Here is a 17,713-nt window from a genome sequence, read left to right as displayed (position 1 = left end):
GTCCAAGGGGCAGTGATTTTAAGTATGTCGTTAGGATGTTAGTGAGTAAAAGGAAAGTAGGTACTGGTGCATGCTTTTAAAGGCACTTGGGAGAGATTATCTTCATATAAAAATCCTGTCCCTTCAGCACTGCAAGATTCACATCTCAAATTCTGTGTAACAGAGTATGTGAAAAGAAGACAGAAGAGAGCTTAAGTCTTAAAGAGTTGTTCAAAATTCTTGTTTGCTGAGGTTTGAGATAGAGTATATATTAACCTATGTGTAAGATGCCTACAAATATTTCTTGGGTCTACATACAGCCATAGAAATACACAATTCTTGCAGAATCAAACACTAATATCTTCAGAAAGGCTGGGGAATTGATTAACCACTCCTTCGACGTTGGTTGTACATGTCCAAGTATCCAAGAATTAAGCTAGTGGGGTGCTTACAAAAATATATAATATGACATTGAAATGGGCTACAGTATCATTTCCTTCACTTCAAGTACATGTACTGCTTGCCACTTGTGAGTGAAGCGTACGTGTGTGAAAACTAAAAGAACTAACCTCCATTAGGAAGATGTGTGAAGATGAGCAGGACTAAGCATTAACCTTTTTGCGGGAAGCATTTCAGTTTAAGGTTGGGGGTTTTATTCGGGGGTCTCTCTGGCAGGCTTAGGAAGGTGTTAGCACTGCCCAAGTGGAGGACGTCGACGTGGCTGTCACAAGCTGGCGCTCTGCACCCCTGCTGCGCTGGTGGGACTGTGGGTACCCCCCCATGGTGGGCATGCAGGCTGTGGCCCCGACATGCACGTCCTGAGGAGCGATGTGTGCCAGGGCACCGCGGCAGCAGTGAGCAGAGAGCAGTGCCCTGTGTTGGTGCGGTGAGTGCCTCCCCGGGGCTACCCGGCCTAGGCTTACCCAGTGCTTCTTTGGAATGGCGAAAGTGGCTACGTGGTGCTTACTTGGGTTATTTGTCTTAGGGTTCTGAGCCAGATGTCGTGTTTTGAGGTGTGAAATGGGGAACAACTGTTTAGATTTGAGCTGGCAGTACATTTGAGGGCTTGCAGCAAGCAGATTTTTTTTATTTTTTTTTAGTTTGAGATCTTGTTGCTAAGGCATTGTTGAGTCATTTTACTGATATATCTGGATCAGACTGTATCCTTCTTGTGCTGTGAAATTTAATCTTGTCTGTCATTTTTCTCCACGTTTGTTTCCCGGGTAACAACCAGACTTCCAAAGGCAGTGATCTTCTGTCTCTAATCCTTACTCTGTTACTAAAGTGATCAATAAATCAATAGATTACTGCCATTAAGTTTTAGAGCTGATATCCCAAACTAATTAATAGGAAATGTGGAAATACAGACCTCTGAGTTGTTTCACACCACAGCTATCCCTGCAGCAATTATAATGTTTTAAGAGCCAACATCTCTACAAGAAGGCATGCTAGACTTCTTCTGGATAATCAATTAGTAGACAGAAGACAGCACTATTTTCAAAAAGACTATTGAACATCATGTTGAATTGTTGGATAGTTATTTTCCAACAAAGAATTTTCTGAGGATAGATGATTGTGTTTGTATTATCAGAGACCGAATGACCAGCATGTTTAAAAGGAAACTGGTTCTGTAGTGTTCACATCCTTGCCTCTTGCTTTTATTTCAATTTGACTGCGCTGTTGCCAAGCAACAAGTGCCCGACTCCCCCGGTCGCCTGCCTACTCCAGCTCTGTTATCAACTCATTTGTATGCCAGAAAAATACAAGGAGCCTAAATTTCGGTCTGCTTTGTTGAAGGCAATCTGACTAAGAAGCCCTCGTTTGCACCAACCAAAGGCAAGTTGTGGGTAAAGAGATAGCCCTAGAGTTTGGAAAGAGGTGTCATCTCCCTTCCATACACATCTGTGATTTGTTTGTTTCCCAATCAGTGCGTGTATTTAGAAAACCACAGAACCCCATGTGCACATCCAGGCTTTTATCAGCATGCTTAAAACTTTGAAGTAGACTTGCCATTTGCCCTGAATTACTTGTGGAAAACAGGATTTTTTCATAGCTTCACTGTTCACTGGGTAGTCTCATTGTAGGTGGAACATGCTCAGAGCATTTAAAAGTTGAGTCCACATAGATGTTTTGCATCCAGTAAGATTTGGCATCCTGTATTGAATGGCTCAGCAAAAACATGTAATATTTCATGTAATTCCCTCAACATAATTCACTCAAGTCGTTGTAGTTATAGTACCTCATTTTGTGATCTCTGTCCTACCTTGCAAGCTAAGCTGCTTTAAACTGTGTGGGATGAAACCATATGGGTGAGATAATTCTAGGAAATTCCTAATTCTGAACTTAATAAGTAGGTTGATACTGATTTAGTGTCAGTCAGTACTTATCAAATACATTACCTGCCCAAAAAGGGTGGCAGGCAGTGGCATTTTTTCGGATACTGATCCTACTTACTGGAATTTCAGTTTGTGTCAGATTATTTAACCTGGGGAAAATATATGGAACTTGTGCAAGTGGGGAACTTTCAGCCTGCTGGTAGTCACTCAGGTTAATGAGGCACTTCTGCTGGCTACTGAAGGCACTGTGCACATATTGCTTATAGTCCAGGTTGTTTTAACTTTGACTTGGGTAACTAGTTCTTGTGTACCTCACATGCCTATGAAATGTCAGTGGTGTGTCAGTGGTGGGTTTTTTTCTTTAAAAGCTTTTTGTTCTATTAAACACGAAGATACTTTTTTTTTTTTTTTGAGATGGAGAAAGTACCTTTTTATAGCAGATAGACATGTCTTAGGGGGTTGCAACTTTCAAAGAGTAAGAACGGGAAGGGTAGGCAATGTTACCATTATCACATCAGCTTATTAATAAACAATATTAGGAAAATTTGAATATCAGAATAATACAATTGGCTTATACCATAATTTTCCCCCATAAGACATAGAGATTGGGCCAAATGCCTGCTTGAAGTAGGTTTGTATAATAAAATAGTATCTATTCAGCAATTATTACCTATCCACCAAGAGTATATGATAGCAATGCTTATGTGAAAAGAAGCACTGTGACTAATTCAGTTCAATACAAACATAACTTTATTTTTACTTAAATGCCAATGAAATAACTGTACAAATTTATCGTGTAACATTTACTGTTAGAAATTAAAACACATTTCTGATTATAGAAATATCGTTCACAATTGGAAAGTTATGATTTCTCTGATACCAGGTTGTAAATGGTCTACAGCCCTCACTGACACCTAGGAGAAATAGGTAGAGGGCTCCAGTCCTGGTATTGAGGTTTTCTGGATTTTGCAGCACCTTCATGCTACAATAACTGGAAATTAAATGGCTTGAAATGCATGGAAAACATTGTATAAAGATATGCAGTATTAGGTGAATAATAATTTTTCAATGAACTTGTTCTTCAGGTTTCATTTCATGCTGTTTGCAAAACTTCATCAGTAGTATATCAAGTACCTTTGCCACATAGTTTTCTTAAGGTGGTGAAAACCATGCGTGCATCTATTTCTACTCATTGATGGTGCATATGTCAAGGAGAATAGCATTCGTGCTCATCATTGTAAGGCAAGGATTTGGGCATGTTCAATGCCATGGATTTAATTATTTTTTTAAGTCAAAGCATTCAAGGATTGTTTAAATGACAGCTGTTAAACTAATTGCTTAGTTGATGTATGTTACATAACTTGCATTAGAAATTGGCTGATATCTTGTTTCAGTGTTTAAAAAGTAGTTCGAAACACTCTGGCTGAATTGCAGCATTCTTTGAAGCGTAGCATAGTGACAGATATTTCAGATTTTTGATTGCAACTGAGTGGTCAATTTTGTTAATTTGTGTAGGTAAGTTCCTTGTTGGAGAGTGTCATGGCATTGAACATCTTGTGTTTTCCTCTACTTCTATCTTTTTTTTAAAGTATGGAGAGCGAGAAATAACTTGCCTGCAGTCTCTAAGTCAAGACAGAGCAAAAAGAGGTATCAGCCCCTACCATTTTTCCCATGCTGAAGTTGGACCACGTTGGCTTCTCAGTTTACCCTCTCTTATATAGACATCATTGCATTGTCATATTTAATTCCTAAATTCAAAACTGTTGTTCTTCGTATTTAAAATATGCTAATACATATGAAGCAAACATAGATACACATGCTAGCAATTTTTCTCAGGAATAACTTCTGATTAGTGCAACAGCTAGGTTTAGTTTCTTTATTTTTCCCTTCCTTATGCATGTCATCATAACAAAGAATCTGTGCTGCTATATTACAAGGATTGCTCATCGGCAAGTCAAGCAAGACAATGCAGATATGATACAAGACTTCTATTTTTTCCAGTTGTTTATGACAAAATCATACATAAAATCAGTACTTAAAATTCTGATGTTTTATTCTGTGCAAGTAAAATTAAAAATTTAAATACAAAATAAGCACATTTTTAAAAACAAAATCATAGGTTAGTTTTACTCAATTAAGACATTAAAATAAGTAGCAGCTTAGTATCCAGACATTAGTGTGCACTTCTTTTAAGAACTGTTATCTTCTTTAGATCAGTCAGAACTTCAAATTTTTTGTATTTTGAGTAATTATTTGACCTGGATGTCTTACCTCCAGCTATGTATCACAGGAATAAGCTCAATACTTCTCACAAGAATACAAGCCCCTAGCCAATAAACATTGCCACTGCATTAAGCATTACAGCGTAAAACAAATATACCTCACAGATACTTGCTTTGGAGGGCACATCAGTGTTTAAAATACTTGTGGTGGATTCCTCTCTCCTTAAGGTAGCAGTTGTGCTTTGAGGCATTTTTGAGTAGTTTGTTGGCATTCCGCTGGTGATACTTAGAGTCATGGGAGTAGTGGATGATCCTGTTGGATGGGTCAGGCTTGAGTTCATGTCAGTTGAATCTTTAATGTAGATTGTGTGTGTGGCTGCTGCTTCGTAAGAGCTAACCTTCCTAGTTGTCAGGTCTTCTGGATAGAGGAGCAGTGGCCGGTCTGTGCTCGTAAACAGTACAGTTTGGCCTAAGGTAGCCAAGGTAGTAACTTCCTTAGCTTTAAATTGTTTATGCATTTTTGTCATTTGGGATGGTTCAGTTGCCACTGGAGAAGCAGCTTTGTCTGCTGCCTTTATTCCTTTAATCATGTGGTTAGTGGCTGGAACTGTGGGAGCAGCTGCAGCTGGCGTGGCGTTCACCCAAAGCACAGATTCGTTAGCACAGGGAGCCCCTATGACGCTGGCGGTGGTTCCCTGCACCCATTTTAGTAAATATGGGATGTTTTGTTTATCACTGCAGGACCAGGGGTTGTTATATAGTGTTACTACTTGTAGCTGAAAGAGCTGGTCAAAAGCTTTGTCAGGAATGTATGTGAACTTGTTGTTGTGTAGGTAGAGGCTTGTAAGGTGCTGTAATCTCACCAGTGTTCCTGGAAGTATCTGGGACAAGAAATTACTGGATAGATCCACTGTCTCTATGTTGTAGGGCATATTGGTTGGAACTGTCCAAAGTTTGTTGCTACTGAGGTTGAGAAACTTGAGACTGCTCAGTGTGTTGTTGATGAGAACAGCTCTTTCCACCATGTTCCTAGAAACATCAAGCACTTTAAGATTCCACTGGTAAGCTGTGTCAAGTTTCTGAAGAACTTTAATGTTGTTATTTATGGCATATAATTCCCACAAGGACTTGGGCAGATGAGCAGGAATATTCTTGAGCCAATTATTTGAAATATCAAGGGTCCTCAAGTTGGTGAATCTTGTCAGCTGATGATCAAGATCTACGAACTGGTTAAAGGACAGATTTAAATATGTAATGTTGTCTTGAAGTCCATGTGGCAGTACAGTTAAGTTTCTGCCTGAACAGTCCACATTCCTGTTGTTTCCTGAGCATGTACAGTTAGAAGGACAGATAACCAAAACAGTGGGTATGAATAACAGAAGGACCAGCAGACAGGTAGATGCTTTCAATATCTGGTGTTCCATTGCTCCCTAAAAATAAATATACCAAAATGACACCCTTTAAATCTATGTAATATATTTTATTTATTTATAAGGGCTGTCTTTGCAATGATTAGTTGCAGCAGAGATTAAGTAAAAATATCAATAAACCCCTTTGTGGCACGGTCCTTTTTATAATTGTTCAAGAGAGACTTTACAAAGCATCCCTTCATAGACTGTCATGTTGTCTGGCAGAATGAGACTTGTTTTTTCATCTCCCTTTCCCCATCAAGCTCAAATGAGGGCTTTCTTCCGAAAATTCAAGTCTCTTCCAAATGTTATACAATGTCTGCTTCTTGTTTTTAGTGATTTCAAGCCTATATTATGTTTGGAATAATGTGTTCTTTTATACAAGATGAAAAAATGGCTGTCAACTGGATCTGCTTCACAAATCTCTGCAGTAATGTAGCAGTCCCCCCCATACATGCATGCTATTTGCTTAAGTAGAATTGGTTAAAATACATTTTAAATTGTTAGAAATTTAGTTTGAAAACCAAATTCTGTATTCATGGTAACATGCATATTGCTATTTTTCTGTATTATCACGTCAGTTACATTCTCAAAGCTGCTAACACATGTTTGAAGCTGATTTAATGTTAGTAAGAAATCTCTGACACTGCAGCAAATTTCTGGTGCAAGCATCTGTCATCAACTAATAATTTTGTTCTTATTTCTATCTCTAAATTTGTAGTAGGTTTTTGTGATTAAAAACAAAAAATGCAAACTTACCGTAATCTCTTCTGCAATATCAGCACATCATTTCTGTGAAAGATTTAAGCTTAGAGGTCGTCTTGTTCTAGAGAGTAGCTACAGTTGCTGTCTGTGGATTGTGCTTGCCTCTTCAGCTGCATCGTATTGCTGCTAGCTGGGGCTCTGCAACCACCTGATCTGTACTACACTGGAGGACTGCAGAGCTGTCATTGGTGCTGACTCAAATTTATTGCAAAGCGTGCATATTCAATAAAATAGTTGGCTTTTGTAATTTGACTTAGTTAACTTCTCCCTAACTATATTTTTTTAGTCATGTTAATGCATCATAATATAGTATGTAAGATTACCTAAGTAAACAGTACTGAGTGGAATTTTGGTGGGCTATTTTAGCTTAACCTATGAGTCCATTTAAATGTTCCCATTTAAAAAGTCATGCAAGCTGTGTTCTTTTTTACCTTCATTTCATCTCTGCTTCTGTAGTAAAGGTTAATGTTAATTTAGGCTTCCTATCTTGAGCTTTCTTAAGCAACACTGCTAGGATATCTTTTCATAATTTTAAAATGCTCAGTTTGCTGCTGCTCAGGTCAGGTTGTCCCTGTATTGTCAGGTATAATATAGCCCAGATTGTAGAATTTAACTGCTTTCTCTAGGACATCTTTATCTGCATTTCTCCAAACAATATCGTAAGAGTATATATATTGTTTATAATGCTGTTACTTTTAACATCATTTAGTGCAACAAGCCTTACAGAAGTCTCTGAGCAACTGGAAAGCTGTTCTTCAGGCACACAGATGTATACATCTTATACAAACAATAAGGAAAATAATTGTAAATATCTTTTCCTGTGCCCATTGTACCCACATCAGCATAGAATTGCATATGCACATCTTAAGACTTATTTTTTAGTGGTAATTTAAATAATTTGAAATTTGTTGTTATATGTGCAAACAAGTGGTCTGCATAATGCATACAAATATATTCCCTCTTCCAACAAACTCAAGACTGCAAGCTCTTTGCCTCTTTGCAGAGATGTCGTGGAAACCTAGCTTCAGCATCTGGCAGCTTCTTTCTATAAATTTAAGCATTTGATACCAGCAAAATATATCTATTTTTTAATTTACCTTTGAGACCATCTTTCAACTTCCCATCAAATAGCATATTAAAATGCATGGTTCTAGACAGGGCAGCAAGCTTCTCTTGTAGTCAGGACCCAGAAAGGAACCTCTAAAATGCTTAAGCATTTGGAGTTAAAAGGCATCTGGCATCTAGACAACCATAAATCAATTTTTGAAGTTTATATAAATAAGATTGAATCTTTTCTGAAAAGACTGCTTTAAAGGAGATAAGTAAATGTGCACAACTCATTCTGATAGTTATTTGCCTTGGGTGTTCTGTGAACTGTTTCTATTTAGCCACAGAAATCAAAAGTGCCTAGGTAAAAGAAGGCTTTTTCATGCTTGTTCTTCATGTGCTTGGAACTGTTTCAGCTCTTTTGTGACTACTTTACTTTCACTATTATTCTCTGTGTTACCAAAAAATAGTATGTAGTGACTAGAGATTTTATATCACTAAATATTTTGGCAATATTTGATCTGGAGGAAATCTCCTTTCTATAAATGAAGAGCAACTGATGGCTGTTATGAGGATTTATTTCAAACGCCTGTCAACCGCTGTTACCAAGTAGTCTTCAGTCATATGCAGAAAATAGACCTTTTTATGAAAGATAGCCGATATGTATGCATGTCAAAGCATTCGGATTTTGTTCTGCATTGGAAGCTTTGTATCTAAGAAAATTCTCTGTTTTGCTTTAAGCGACCAAAACATCTTTGAATTAGAAAGCTTTATTAAAATTAGCTTGAATTCATTGCATTCACTTGTACAGCCTAATAGGACAAACAGTTGTTAGAAGCTCTGAGTACCTCTAAAGCTCATACTGTTTCTTGAAAGCTCCGTGTCCATCTGTATGCTATGTATATGTATGTGCTGACACACAAAGGTATGCATGCTGTTTTCCATAGTCTCCAAAATCTGGAGTTGCTACTTGTCTTTGCAGTGGGCTCCATCTGTATTGTATTTTGGCATGATTTGTTTTGGGCAGAACTAAGTTGTTCCCTTCTATGAAAGCTGAAGTCAGTAAGTGCTGGGGAACCATTGCTCATGCTGTGGTTTGGTTGTTCCTGCTTGTGGCAACTTCTCCATTGTTCAGTTATTTGAAGAATGCTTCATTTAAGAAAAATGAGAAGCATGTTGGAAAGTGATTTTGGCCATCTGTGGAGGGTGTTCTGGCTGTGGCAGTGATTCATGAATCTCTTAAATGATTAGCTCAGGAGGGGGGGGAAATTGTTCCTTTATTTCTGAGTGAAGTTCTTCTTGTTTACTGGGATCCAAACTGTGATCCTCAGTTGGTTCCCTGAGCCAGTCAGGTGGAGGTGGCAGGTCAGAGGACCCGGAAGAGGGGTGAGGACACGAGCCAGCTGTGCAGCTTGCTGCGTCTGAGACGGGCGGTGCAGCGGCGCTGGAAACGGAGATACTGGCTGCAGAGCAGTCTTCTGCTGGTGGAGGCAGTTGGCTGCTTTCATGACTGGTGGTGCAGTTGGATGGTTTCTCTGACGTGATAAGGTCATGCTGGAAGTGTGTATCTTCTCTAAATTTCCAAGGCAACACAGATAAAACCGATGAACGCTTGGTAGCCTGGCCAGAGTCCATAAAGATATCTGGTGTGTCTCCATCTGCAAACGGAGAACGACCAGCCCAGTTTGAATTGACTAGAAGGGGCCTTTTGCAGCACTTCCACAGAATAATCACAATAATAGCAATTATCATACTAACCAAAATTAGGCAATTATCATTGCTGCTAGGCTTTCATTGCTAGGCTCTTTGCATATTCCAGTCGGGCGAGGTGTTGTCATCACAGCAGTCAGTGCTCTGCCAAACGTGTGCAGACTGGGTCCGGTTGTTTGCAATCGATACGTAGTAAATCTGTTTTTTGTTGGACTCCTGGTACTGGTATATACATTTCTTTCACTCATGGAAACATCTGAGGGTGTTTCGGTAGAAAGCGATTTCCAGATTTCTCCAGAGATAAGAACCAGTATTATTTGGCTGCGCACCATTTCCCTGCAGTCTATTGAAATGCGTCCTCTCCTACATCAGAAATAAAGTAGAACATGCTAAATTGAACTTTTGAAGTACCACTTTACAGGCAGCAGACAATGTTATGTTATACGTAGTATAAAAATAATATTAGACTCACTGTTTGAACTTTCATGCCTGTTGCCATTTGTATAACCAGCAGGTTTGTCACTGATTTTACAAGCAGCAGACAGATTTTCAGTATTACTGATCGTTTGAAGTTAAGCAACTTTAAAGAGAATGTCATAATTATTATTTTTTTCACATTATCAGAAAAAGGCATTGGGGAAAGAAGTCTGAAGTATGGTTCAAAATAACTTTAATCATTCACCTAAATGGTTATGGATGCAAAACAAAATATGAAACACTCGCAGAAGTATTGACAAACAGTATTGTCACAAAAGCAAAGAAAATTGTCTTGTTTTATACCTTAAAGATTGAAAGAGACAAGCCAAGCCTGAGTTAAAAGCTGTTAACAGTTCTGTTACTTTTATTTCCTGTTCTTGCCTCACTTCTGCAGTTAGAGTGTAATATTTTTTTAAAGTTTCCAAATACTGCTACTGTAATGGAACATCACTCAAACGTGCTCAGATTGTTTTAGTATAAATTCCTGCATGTGGAACATTTTTGTAATGACGGGGATTGTGTTAATGTTAAGTGTTTGGGATCAAACACTTTTTTCCCTGTACTGTTTAGAGTTCAGGTCTCTGAATGTCTCTGTATGAGACAAATCATGTAAAATACAGCCACTATATAGTGATTTTTTTAATCTGAAATTACTTTCGTGCATTTTGATCTAATTTATTATTATTATACTAGTCATGTGAAACGGTCTCCAGAAAATCAGTATGCATTACTACTGCACCTGAAATTTAATTTTATGCGTTTAATGCTTCTAGAGAACCATATAATCTAAACTGTATAAAATTCATAACAGATAAAAATGATGCTATTTCATTTTCTTTTGCTTCCCTCTTTTCAAAATACAGTCAAATAATACATACAGAGTTCATGATAATTCATAGTAACAACATTTTAGGACTGAGATAATGCTTGTAAGATAGAGACATTCTACAAGAGCTTTGACTATGTCAGAAACCTACAAAGTGCTTACAAAGCACTGCACGCAGTTTCTTTAAAAACAAATAATGCAAATATTAAGCAGTGACAACTTGAAGTTGATTCTTACCTTGACATTTATGGTTTATCAAGCAAGCATCTTATTTTTTGTTTGAAGCCTTAGAAAGACGGACTGTGTGCTGAAAGCCGAGCAGTTTTAAAATGGCTTTTCTCACATTGAAGCAAGTTTCTGCAGCTGAAGAGGAAGTTTACCAACACTTGCTGCAGGAAGTGCCAAGAGTAGGGAGATTACTAAGAAGCTTAGCTCAAGGTTTGCATGATTTAAGAGCAAACTTTTCAGCTCTGATGATTTGATAAAACTTAAATATTTACGTGCTTGTGGCTTTTATTGAGTCGTGTCTATTATGAAGAAATTAATAAATGCTTGGTTTCCTGTCTTTGAAAATAGTTATAAAATTTTTGATTGACATAGAGGTAGGTTTGGATTTTATTTTTACAGATATAATTTTGATGGTGGTTTTGATGAACTGTCATGATTATTAATGGAAAAGCAACCTTAGGTTCATTGCAGTGAGTCATAGAGAGCCATCTGATCACAAGATACTGGCTTGCTTACACATCTTCATGTGCGTAGTTGTTTTAAAAGGCGGATAACTATAGATTTTACCCTTCCCCCTGCCTCCTCTTCCCCACATTATTATTCTGTCTGGACAACTTTGGTACTTGCTGTTGCCATTAAAGGGGGACGGTGCTCTCTGAGCAGTTGTTTTCCCACTGTCTCTTTGTCCGCATCCCTTAGTGCAACCCAGACTACTTTGTATTTTTTGTCTCCTTAAGCATTTTTGCCTAGAAAGGCTGTGTGGCAAAAGAAACCTGCAGAAATGTCCTCACAGCATTTTGCAAGTGTATTCTTGTGCCTACAACAGTAGCTAGTGCCATGTCCTCATTCTGCAGCTTCTTCATTTCCTGTATGTGCTGTGCTTCTCTTCTGGTTGCACTGGCTCTTTTTCAGTCTCTCCCTACTCCTGCAGCACAGACAAATCCTGATCCCGTACTGACATAATAACTCACAGTTTCTTGAGTCCTTCTTCTCATCTACATTCCCTTCACTCATCACAGTCTCCACCTGTCTTCAGCCACGGATCACACCCTCATTATTATTTCTTTTCCTTCTTTCCACTGATAGGATCGTGATTCTTTCCTTTTTTTCCTTTTTTATTTTATTTATGACAGTGTTGTTTCACCCTTTTTATCTGCTTTCTGCTAGCAACTTACTGTGTTCCTGATCCAGGCTGGCTAATTCTCCTACAGATTCATACTCCTTTTTTTAGTTCTGTTATCTTCTTAGCTGTGACAAGTTTTACACCAGGTTAGATTCCCACATCTGCTATCCCAGATTCATTTTTAGTACTTGCAGTGCCTCTGCTGTTGCCTCATGTGCTTATGGTCATTTTGGGGAAGAAAAAGGCAACTGTAATGCAGCATCTCCCTACCCTGCCCTTTAACTCTCTTTCTGTCACAAATGTGAGATGTTGTTGATTCGTCTCCTCTAAATACTAAGCTGTCATCACCAATGTGTCACAATTTGTCCTTAATTCTTTTCTTGTGCTCTCCCCTCATGTTTTAGAAATGTGAGACACGATATCCTATCCCCCCATCCTACCTGCGTGCTGTGTTGCACCTTCTCCCTTTGAGATCTAAGGTCTGAATATATGCCTTACAGTAGATGCATTTGAATTCTCCCTGTAGTTTTATTTTCCATCTTCATTGAAGTCTATTTTCTAATGACTCCTACTTCTGAGCTAAGCTTTCAAACTTTTTCCAGCTTTATCTTCCTTACCAACTACCTTTGACACAGGCAATTTATTTTTTATTTTTTGACATCTTCTCTCCTGACTTCCATAATACTGTTGTCTTTCTTCTCTGTTGCTTCTTTACTTGCCCTTCCAGGTAGGTTTATAGGTGATGTAGTGGAATTTAAGTAATTGGTGTTCAGTCTTGATCCTTTCAAACTCATACAACCATCTCTTGTGTCAAGGATACTACAGATGCACAGGAAGTTTAGAACTTTGTTGTTACTCAGTTCTAACACCTATACCCATGGTGCAATAAATCTTTAACCCAGGAGGTAGCCTGTGAAAAGAAGCTTCTCATGTTTCCTTAAAATAACAAAGCTCCTCTATACTGAGGCTAGATGCAGGCATCTGCCAATATATATGGGAAAATCAGGTCTCTGGGAATAACATAACTAAAAGTATTGGTTGCTCTTGAAGAAATTTTTGTCATGTTCTAATTGGTTGCACTAGGACAAAATGTAGTGTTTTTCCATATGGATGTTTTCACAAGGTAAGAAATCACGCCTAGGTATCAGAGAAGACTGTTACTAACATTCAGCAGATGTGATAGTGATATGATATTCCAAAATGTCTAGTGTAATATTTCTTACAATATTTTGACTTAGAGAAATAACATATACTTTATTTAAAAAATGATGATGATAGTTTATTGAGGATAACAAAATGGAAGTCTTTTTATATTGTAATATATAGTACAAACTTCATATATTTATGCACAAAGTCAAAACAATAAATATGATTGCTCTCAATCTGGTTCAAAAACAGTTAAGCTGATTTAAACAGTTTTTGATGGAGAAAGTGGAAGGAGCATTTTGAGAGACTAGTTTCTGTTTCAGTAATTGTGTCAAAGTTGTGACTGAATTACGTTTTCTTAAAATAGCAACCTGGATATGCCTGTGTGGCACTTCAGAGTATGCTGTATTTATTAGACTAACCATCCTTTCCTTTTTTCCCCCCAATGGTCTTTGAGAATGGACAAACTTCTGTCCTTCTGTTTTATCCTGTTTGGCTACTTCAGCTGTGATTTCTGGTCAAAAGGAGTTAAACCAACCTTGGCGCTATTTATAAGAAGCTTTGTAATGCAGTCCTACTCCTAGATCTACACATTTTTACAGCATTCCCACTACCATAAAATGAAAAACCCTAGGGTGCGAGTTTAGCTTTCCTGTGTTACAATTCCGGTTGTTATTTGAAAGCTAAGTTTTTGTTTCATATTAATCATTTTTTATCATATTAATTAATAAAAAATGTAAAAGCTGAGGTTTTTTTAGCTGACCGATTTAAATCTCAACCACAAAATTGTTTAAAATGCTTTTGTGCTTCATTTCTTCATTTTCTTGTTTATCTGTTCTAGTGATTCTCTCAGTAGTTTGATCTTGGGTTTTCCTTTGGATTGCAGCATCTCTCCCTGCTAGTAACTCTTGCATTATCAAGTCAGTTCCAGCTGCCTCCGTAGGCATCTTCTGCCACGTTCCTGCTGCAGTTGGCCATAAGCTGTTGGTAGCCAGAATATCGCCGTTGCTTCTGGGCCTCCGTTTTCCTTGTTGAGCTTTTTTGAGATAAGACATTTTGTTTGCTATTATGACTGTTGACAGAAACAAGAAGGTGCAGATGAGCACAAGCACTGCTATTATAACGAAGCAAATCAGTATAAGAGACTTATTGTCTTCACATTTCGTTTGTCCGTGTAGTCTTGGGTTTGCTGGTATTCTTAGGTCCTCCAGCGGCAGAAACAGCACTTCTGGGAGACGAAGACACTGAAGAGTTTTGCCCCATTGTTGAAGAGAGAGACTGAGAGGTGGCTGTCTGCATTTCAGTAGTCATTGTTTTTGTGTTGAAATTGATGGTTGGAGGAGAATTTGTATTGGCTTCTCTTATGTTTTGGCTGATGGGATTCCAGGTTTCATTTATAACTCTGGGGTACTCAGCATGGTTTGCACTTACTTGCAAACACAAAGCAAAAATTATCACAACAGGGAACGCAAAATGTGGTTTACTGTGTATCTTTGTCTTCATCTTCCTCTTTAGTCACCTACAAAAGAATAAAATACGGTATTAGTTTAGCAGTGCTGGTTCTGAGAGGTTTGAATCGGACTTCTCAGGGAATAGTAGCCAGCAGCCTTTTTGATCAAAAATGTGTTTTGACTTGACCTCATGTTTACTGCATGTAGGAGGAAGCGTTCAACTGCTGGAATTCTCACTGAATAGGTGGTCTTGAACTTCAGCTCTTAAACTGTTAAATTCTGACAGTTGGAGGTTTATATGTAATGTATGTGAAGATTAAAAAAACGAACATGGGGCAAAGTAGTGAAAGGAAAGTGTTTTCTACTAAGTACTCAGTGAAGTGTGAATGTAGACACTGTAGTAGTTCCTCCTCTCTAAAGCTGACCACATTAGATCTGTAAGTTCATCACTTCTGCTTTTAAATGGTGAAGGGAGGCACCATGTAAAATTTACAAAATACCACTTTTTTCTTTCCTTTGTTCCCCTGAATTTGGGAAATGTAACCGTGCTGATACGGATGGTCAAATGAAAAGCTTTAATTGAAAATGTTCTTGTAAATGACAGCAGTAACTTATTTTAATTGTTTGTATTCCTTATCTCAGCTGTCTGGAGCATTTTGTAAATACCTAGGAAAATCTTAATTCTCTAATTCTTCTGATTTATTATGCAAAAGGCTGTCTATCACAAGTGTACTTCTAACATATTCCTCACAAACATACTTCAGATTGTGACATTTTCTTTATAACTTCTGAGATTATGCAAATTATATTACCATTAGTATGTTCTGTTTTACGTTTGTGTAGTACTCAGATTTGTACTATAATCTTTACCTGTTGAATCTGTCTGGAGAACAGGAAACTGATATTTAGATGAATCAGATACTAAGATGATAAACTCAAAATAATGGTGACAGATGAGACAAATTAGTGAACTGCTTCAGTGCTGAGGCTTCTTGAATTTTGCCTGTGAGACACCTTCAGAGCGTAAGGCTTATTCTGTCCAGTGTGTCTCTTTCACCTGCTTTAACAGAACCAAGTGTTTTTTCTGAGTGTTACATATTACATCTTGTTCAAATATAACTACTCTAAAGAATGACTGAAAGTAGTAGTGCTATTTTTAGAAATACATTTCTTCTTATAGTACTTTAAAGACAACAAAGCACATCTGTATGCTTCTAAGTTCAGGTAATTTTGAAATATGCCAGACAGTGTTTACTTTGCCATAGGGAAAAGTTATCATATCTACCAAAGGACTTAACGTATTCACACCCAAAAATCAGAGAGGTGAACTTGATTATCTTTTTAATATCCAAATGGCAGTCCTTTGTATTGCTGATGTCCCCCAGGAAAGTGAAAGAAGTGATAGACGTGATCTGTAGCCAGAGAACAAACAATGGGTGTCTCCTCACATGGCAAATGAGCAGCAAAATATATATGTATCTTTCTTTGCAGTTCAACTAAATCATAAAACCAGACTCTGTTCTGAGATGAATCTTCATTGTTAAATTGGAATTAGAAACCATTTTAGTAATCAGCTACAGCTCAGGTAAAAGATTTTGTTACCTATATGGTAACAGTTGCCTGGAGAATGCCTCCTCACATACTTTAAAAAGGAATAAAAGCAGCAACAGCAAAACCTTTTGTTTGGTTGTTTTTTTTAGAAACAAACATTTCACAAGAAGTTTCTGCATGCTGTGCGGAACTGAGGTGCAGCTGCTGGTACAAATGTAGCTCAGTGCTTACTGCCTGAGGATTACAGAGCTCTGCCTGCACCCTCCGAGAGCATGAGAAGTCCAGTGTTACTTATGGTCTGGACCAGAGGTGCTTTTCTTGAAAATAAACAGGCTGGTGTTGTCAAGAATTTCTCTTAAAATCATAAGAGCAAAGGAACTGATCATTAAATAGGTTTTTTTTTTTTGTTTTTTTTTTTAGCTCAACCCTTTGTGTCTAGGTTTTGGTAGGGTCTTCTGTCAGTATGCAGTAAGAGCTGCAATGCGTAGGAACCACGCAGCAACGTGGTGGCTGTCACTGTTCATTCATTGGAGTCTGATTGTGAACAGCCTTTAATGTTACTAAAAATGCAGTTGCTTCCTTAAAGCAGTCAAAGATGATACTTTTATTTATTGTTACTGTTTGAGTTACATGTGATAAACTAAACTAAACTAAAATCTTTTACATAAAAAAGATAAAAACTTTTACGTAAGATTTTCTACAAAATCTAAGAAACCTTGAAGCAGAACTTTTAAAATAGAAGGAAAATGTGCACTTACCTTGCCAAGACGTAGTCAAAAGAAGGTTGGTGCTTTAGATATTTAATCCTCTAACAGTAAGATTTCTTTGTGCATATATTCGCTCTTAGGATGCAAACGACCGTCAGCATCAAGCAAGTAGACTTAGACAAGGCTGGATTTTTTAAGCAAATCTGTAACTGAAATTATATATCGTTTACTCTAAGTAGGGAACTAAAACCACAGTGATGACACACTTCCTTTTTGTAACAACTATACCATGACATGTTAGAGGCAGAGAAACACCAGCTTGCCCAAATTAGCTTTCCGAACAACAGGAAGTAACACAAGGAAAAAGTCTTAGGCAGACAAATATTCAACATTCATGAAGCTTATCTTCTTAGTTATCTTATGTTCAGGTGGCTTACCTCAAATGTTACCCAGAGCTGTGTCTCACTGTGATCAAAACTACGTATGTGTTTACAGTATTAATTAGCTCTTTCTATAGGCTGTTGTCTTCCTTTGAAAGAGTTGAGTTAATAACAGTTGGAAACAGCTCTAGGTATTTAAAAGTTCAAAAACTACTGGTAAGTTTGATTTATAATTAATTATTTATAGTAGAATTCCATCTTCTATGCTAACTCTGGGAACTGGACAGAACATCTGCCTAAACCAAGTCTCATAGAGTTCAGCAATTCATTAAATGAGAACAAAAGGTGGTTAATAT

The 17,713-nt window shown here is 37.7% G+C and overlaps 2 protein-coding genes across 4 annotated transcripts in view; one reads left to right on the top strand and one right to left on the bottom strand.

Moving 5' to 3' along the window:
- The window catches only part of NF1 (neurofibromin 1), a 100,188-nt gene that overhangs the window by 50,420 nt on the left and 32,055 nt on the right, over window positions 1–17,713 (top strand). The window lies entirely within an intron of this gene.
- Window positions 3,704–17,478, bottom strand: EVI2B (ecotropic viral integration site 2B). Its single transcript, XM_040532553.1, is given in 5 exon segments — window positions 3,704–5,967; window positions 6,706–9,527; window positions 9,530–9,831; window positions 11,009–14,787; window positions 17,029–17,478. Coding segments are annotated over 3 exon segments (924 nt in total). The 5' UTR covers window positions 11,017–14,787; window positions 17,029–17,478; the 3' UTR covers window positions 3,704–5,967; window positions 6,706–8,913.

This window comes from Cygnus olor, chromosome 20 (genome assembly GCF_009769625.2).
Source record: "Cygnus olor isolate bCygOlo1 chromosome 20, bCygOlo1.pri.v2, whole genome shotgun sequence".
Taxonomy (NCBI): Eukaryota; Metazoa; Chordata; class Aves; order Anseriformes; family Anatidae; genus Cygnus; species Cygnus olor.
Note: the sequence above shows the minus strand (reverse complement) of the source record. Positions and strands in the feature narration are given on the sequence as shown.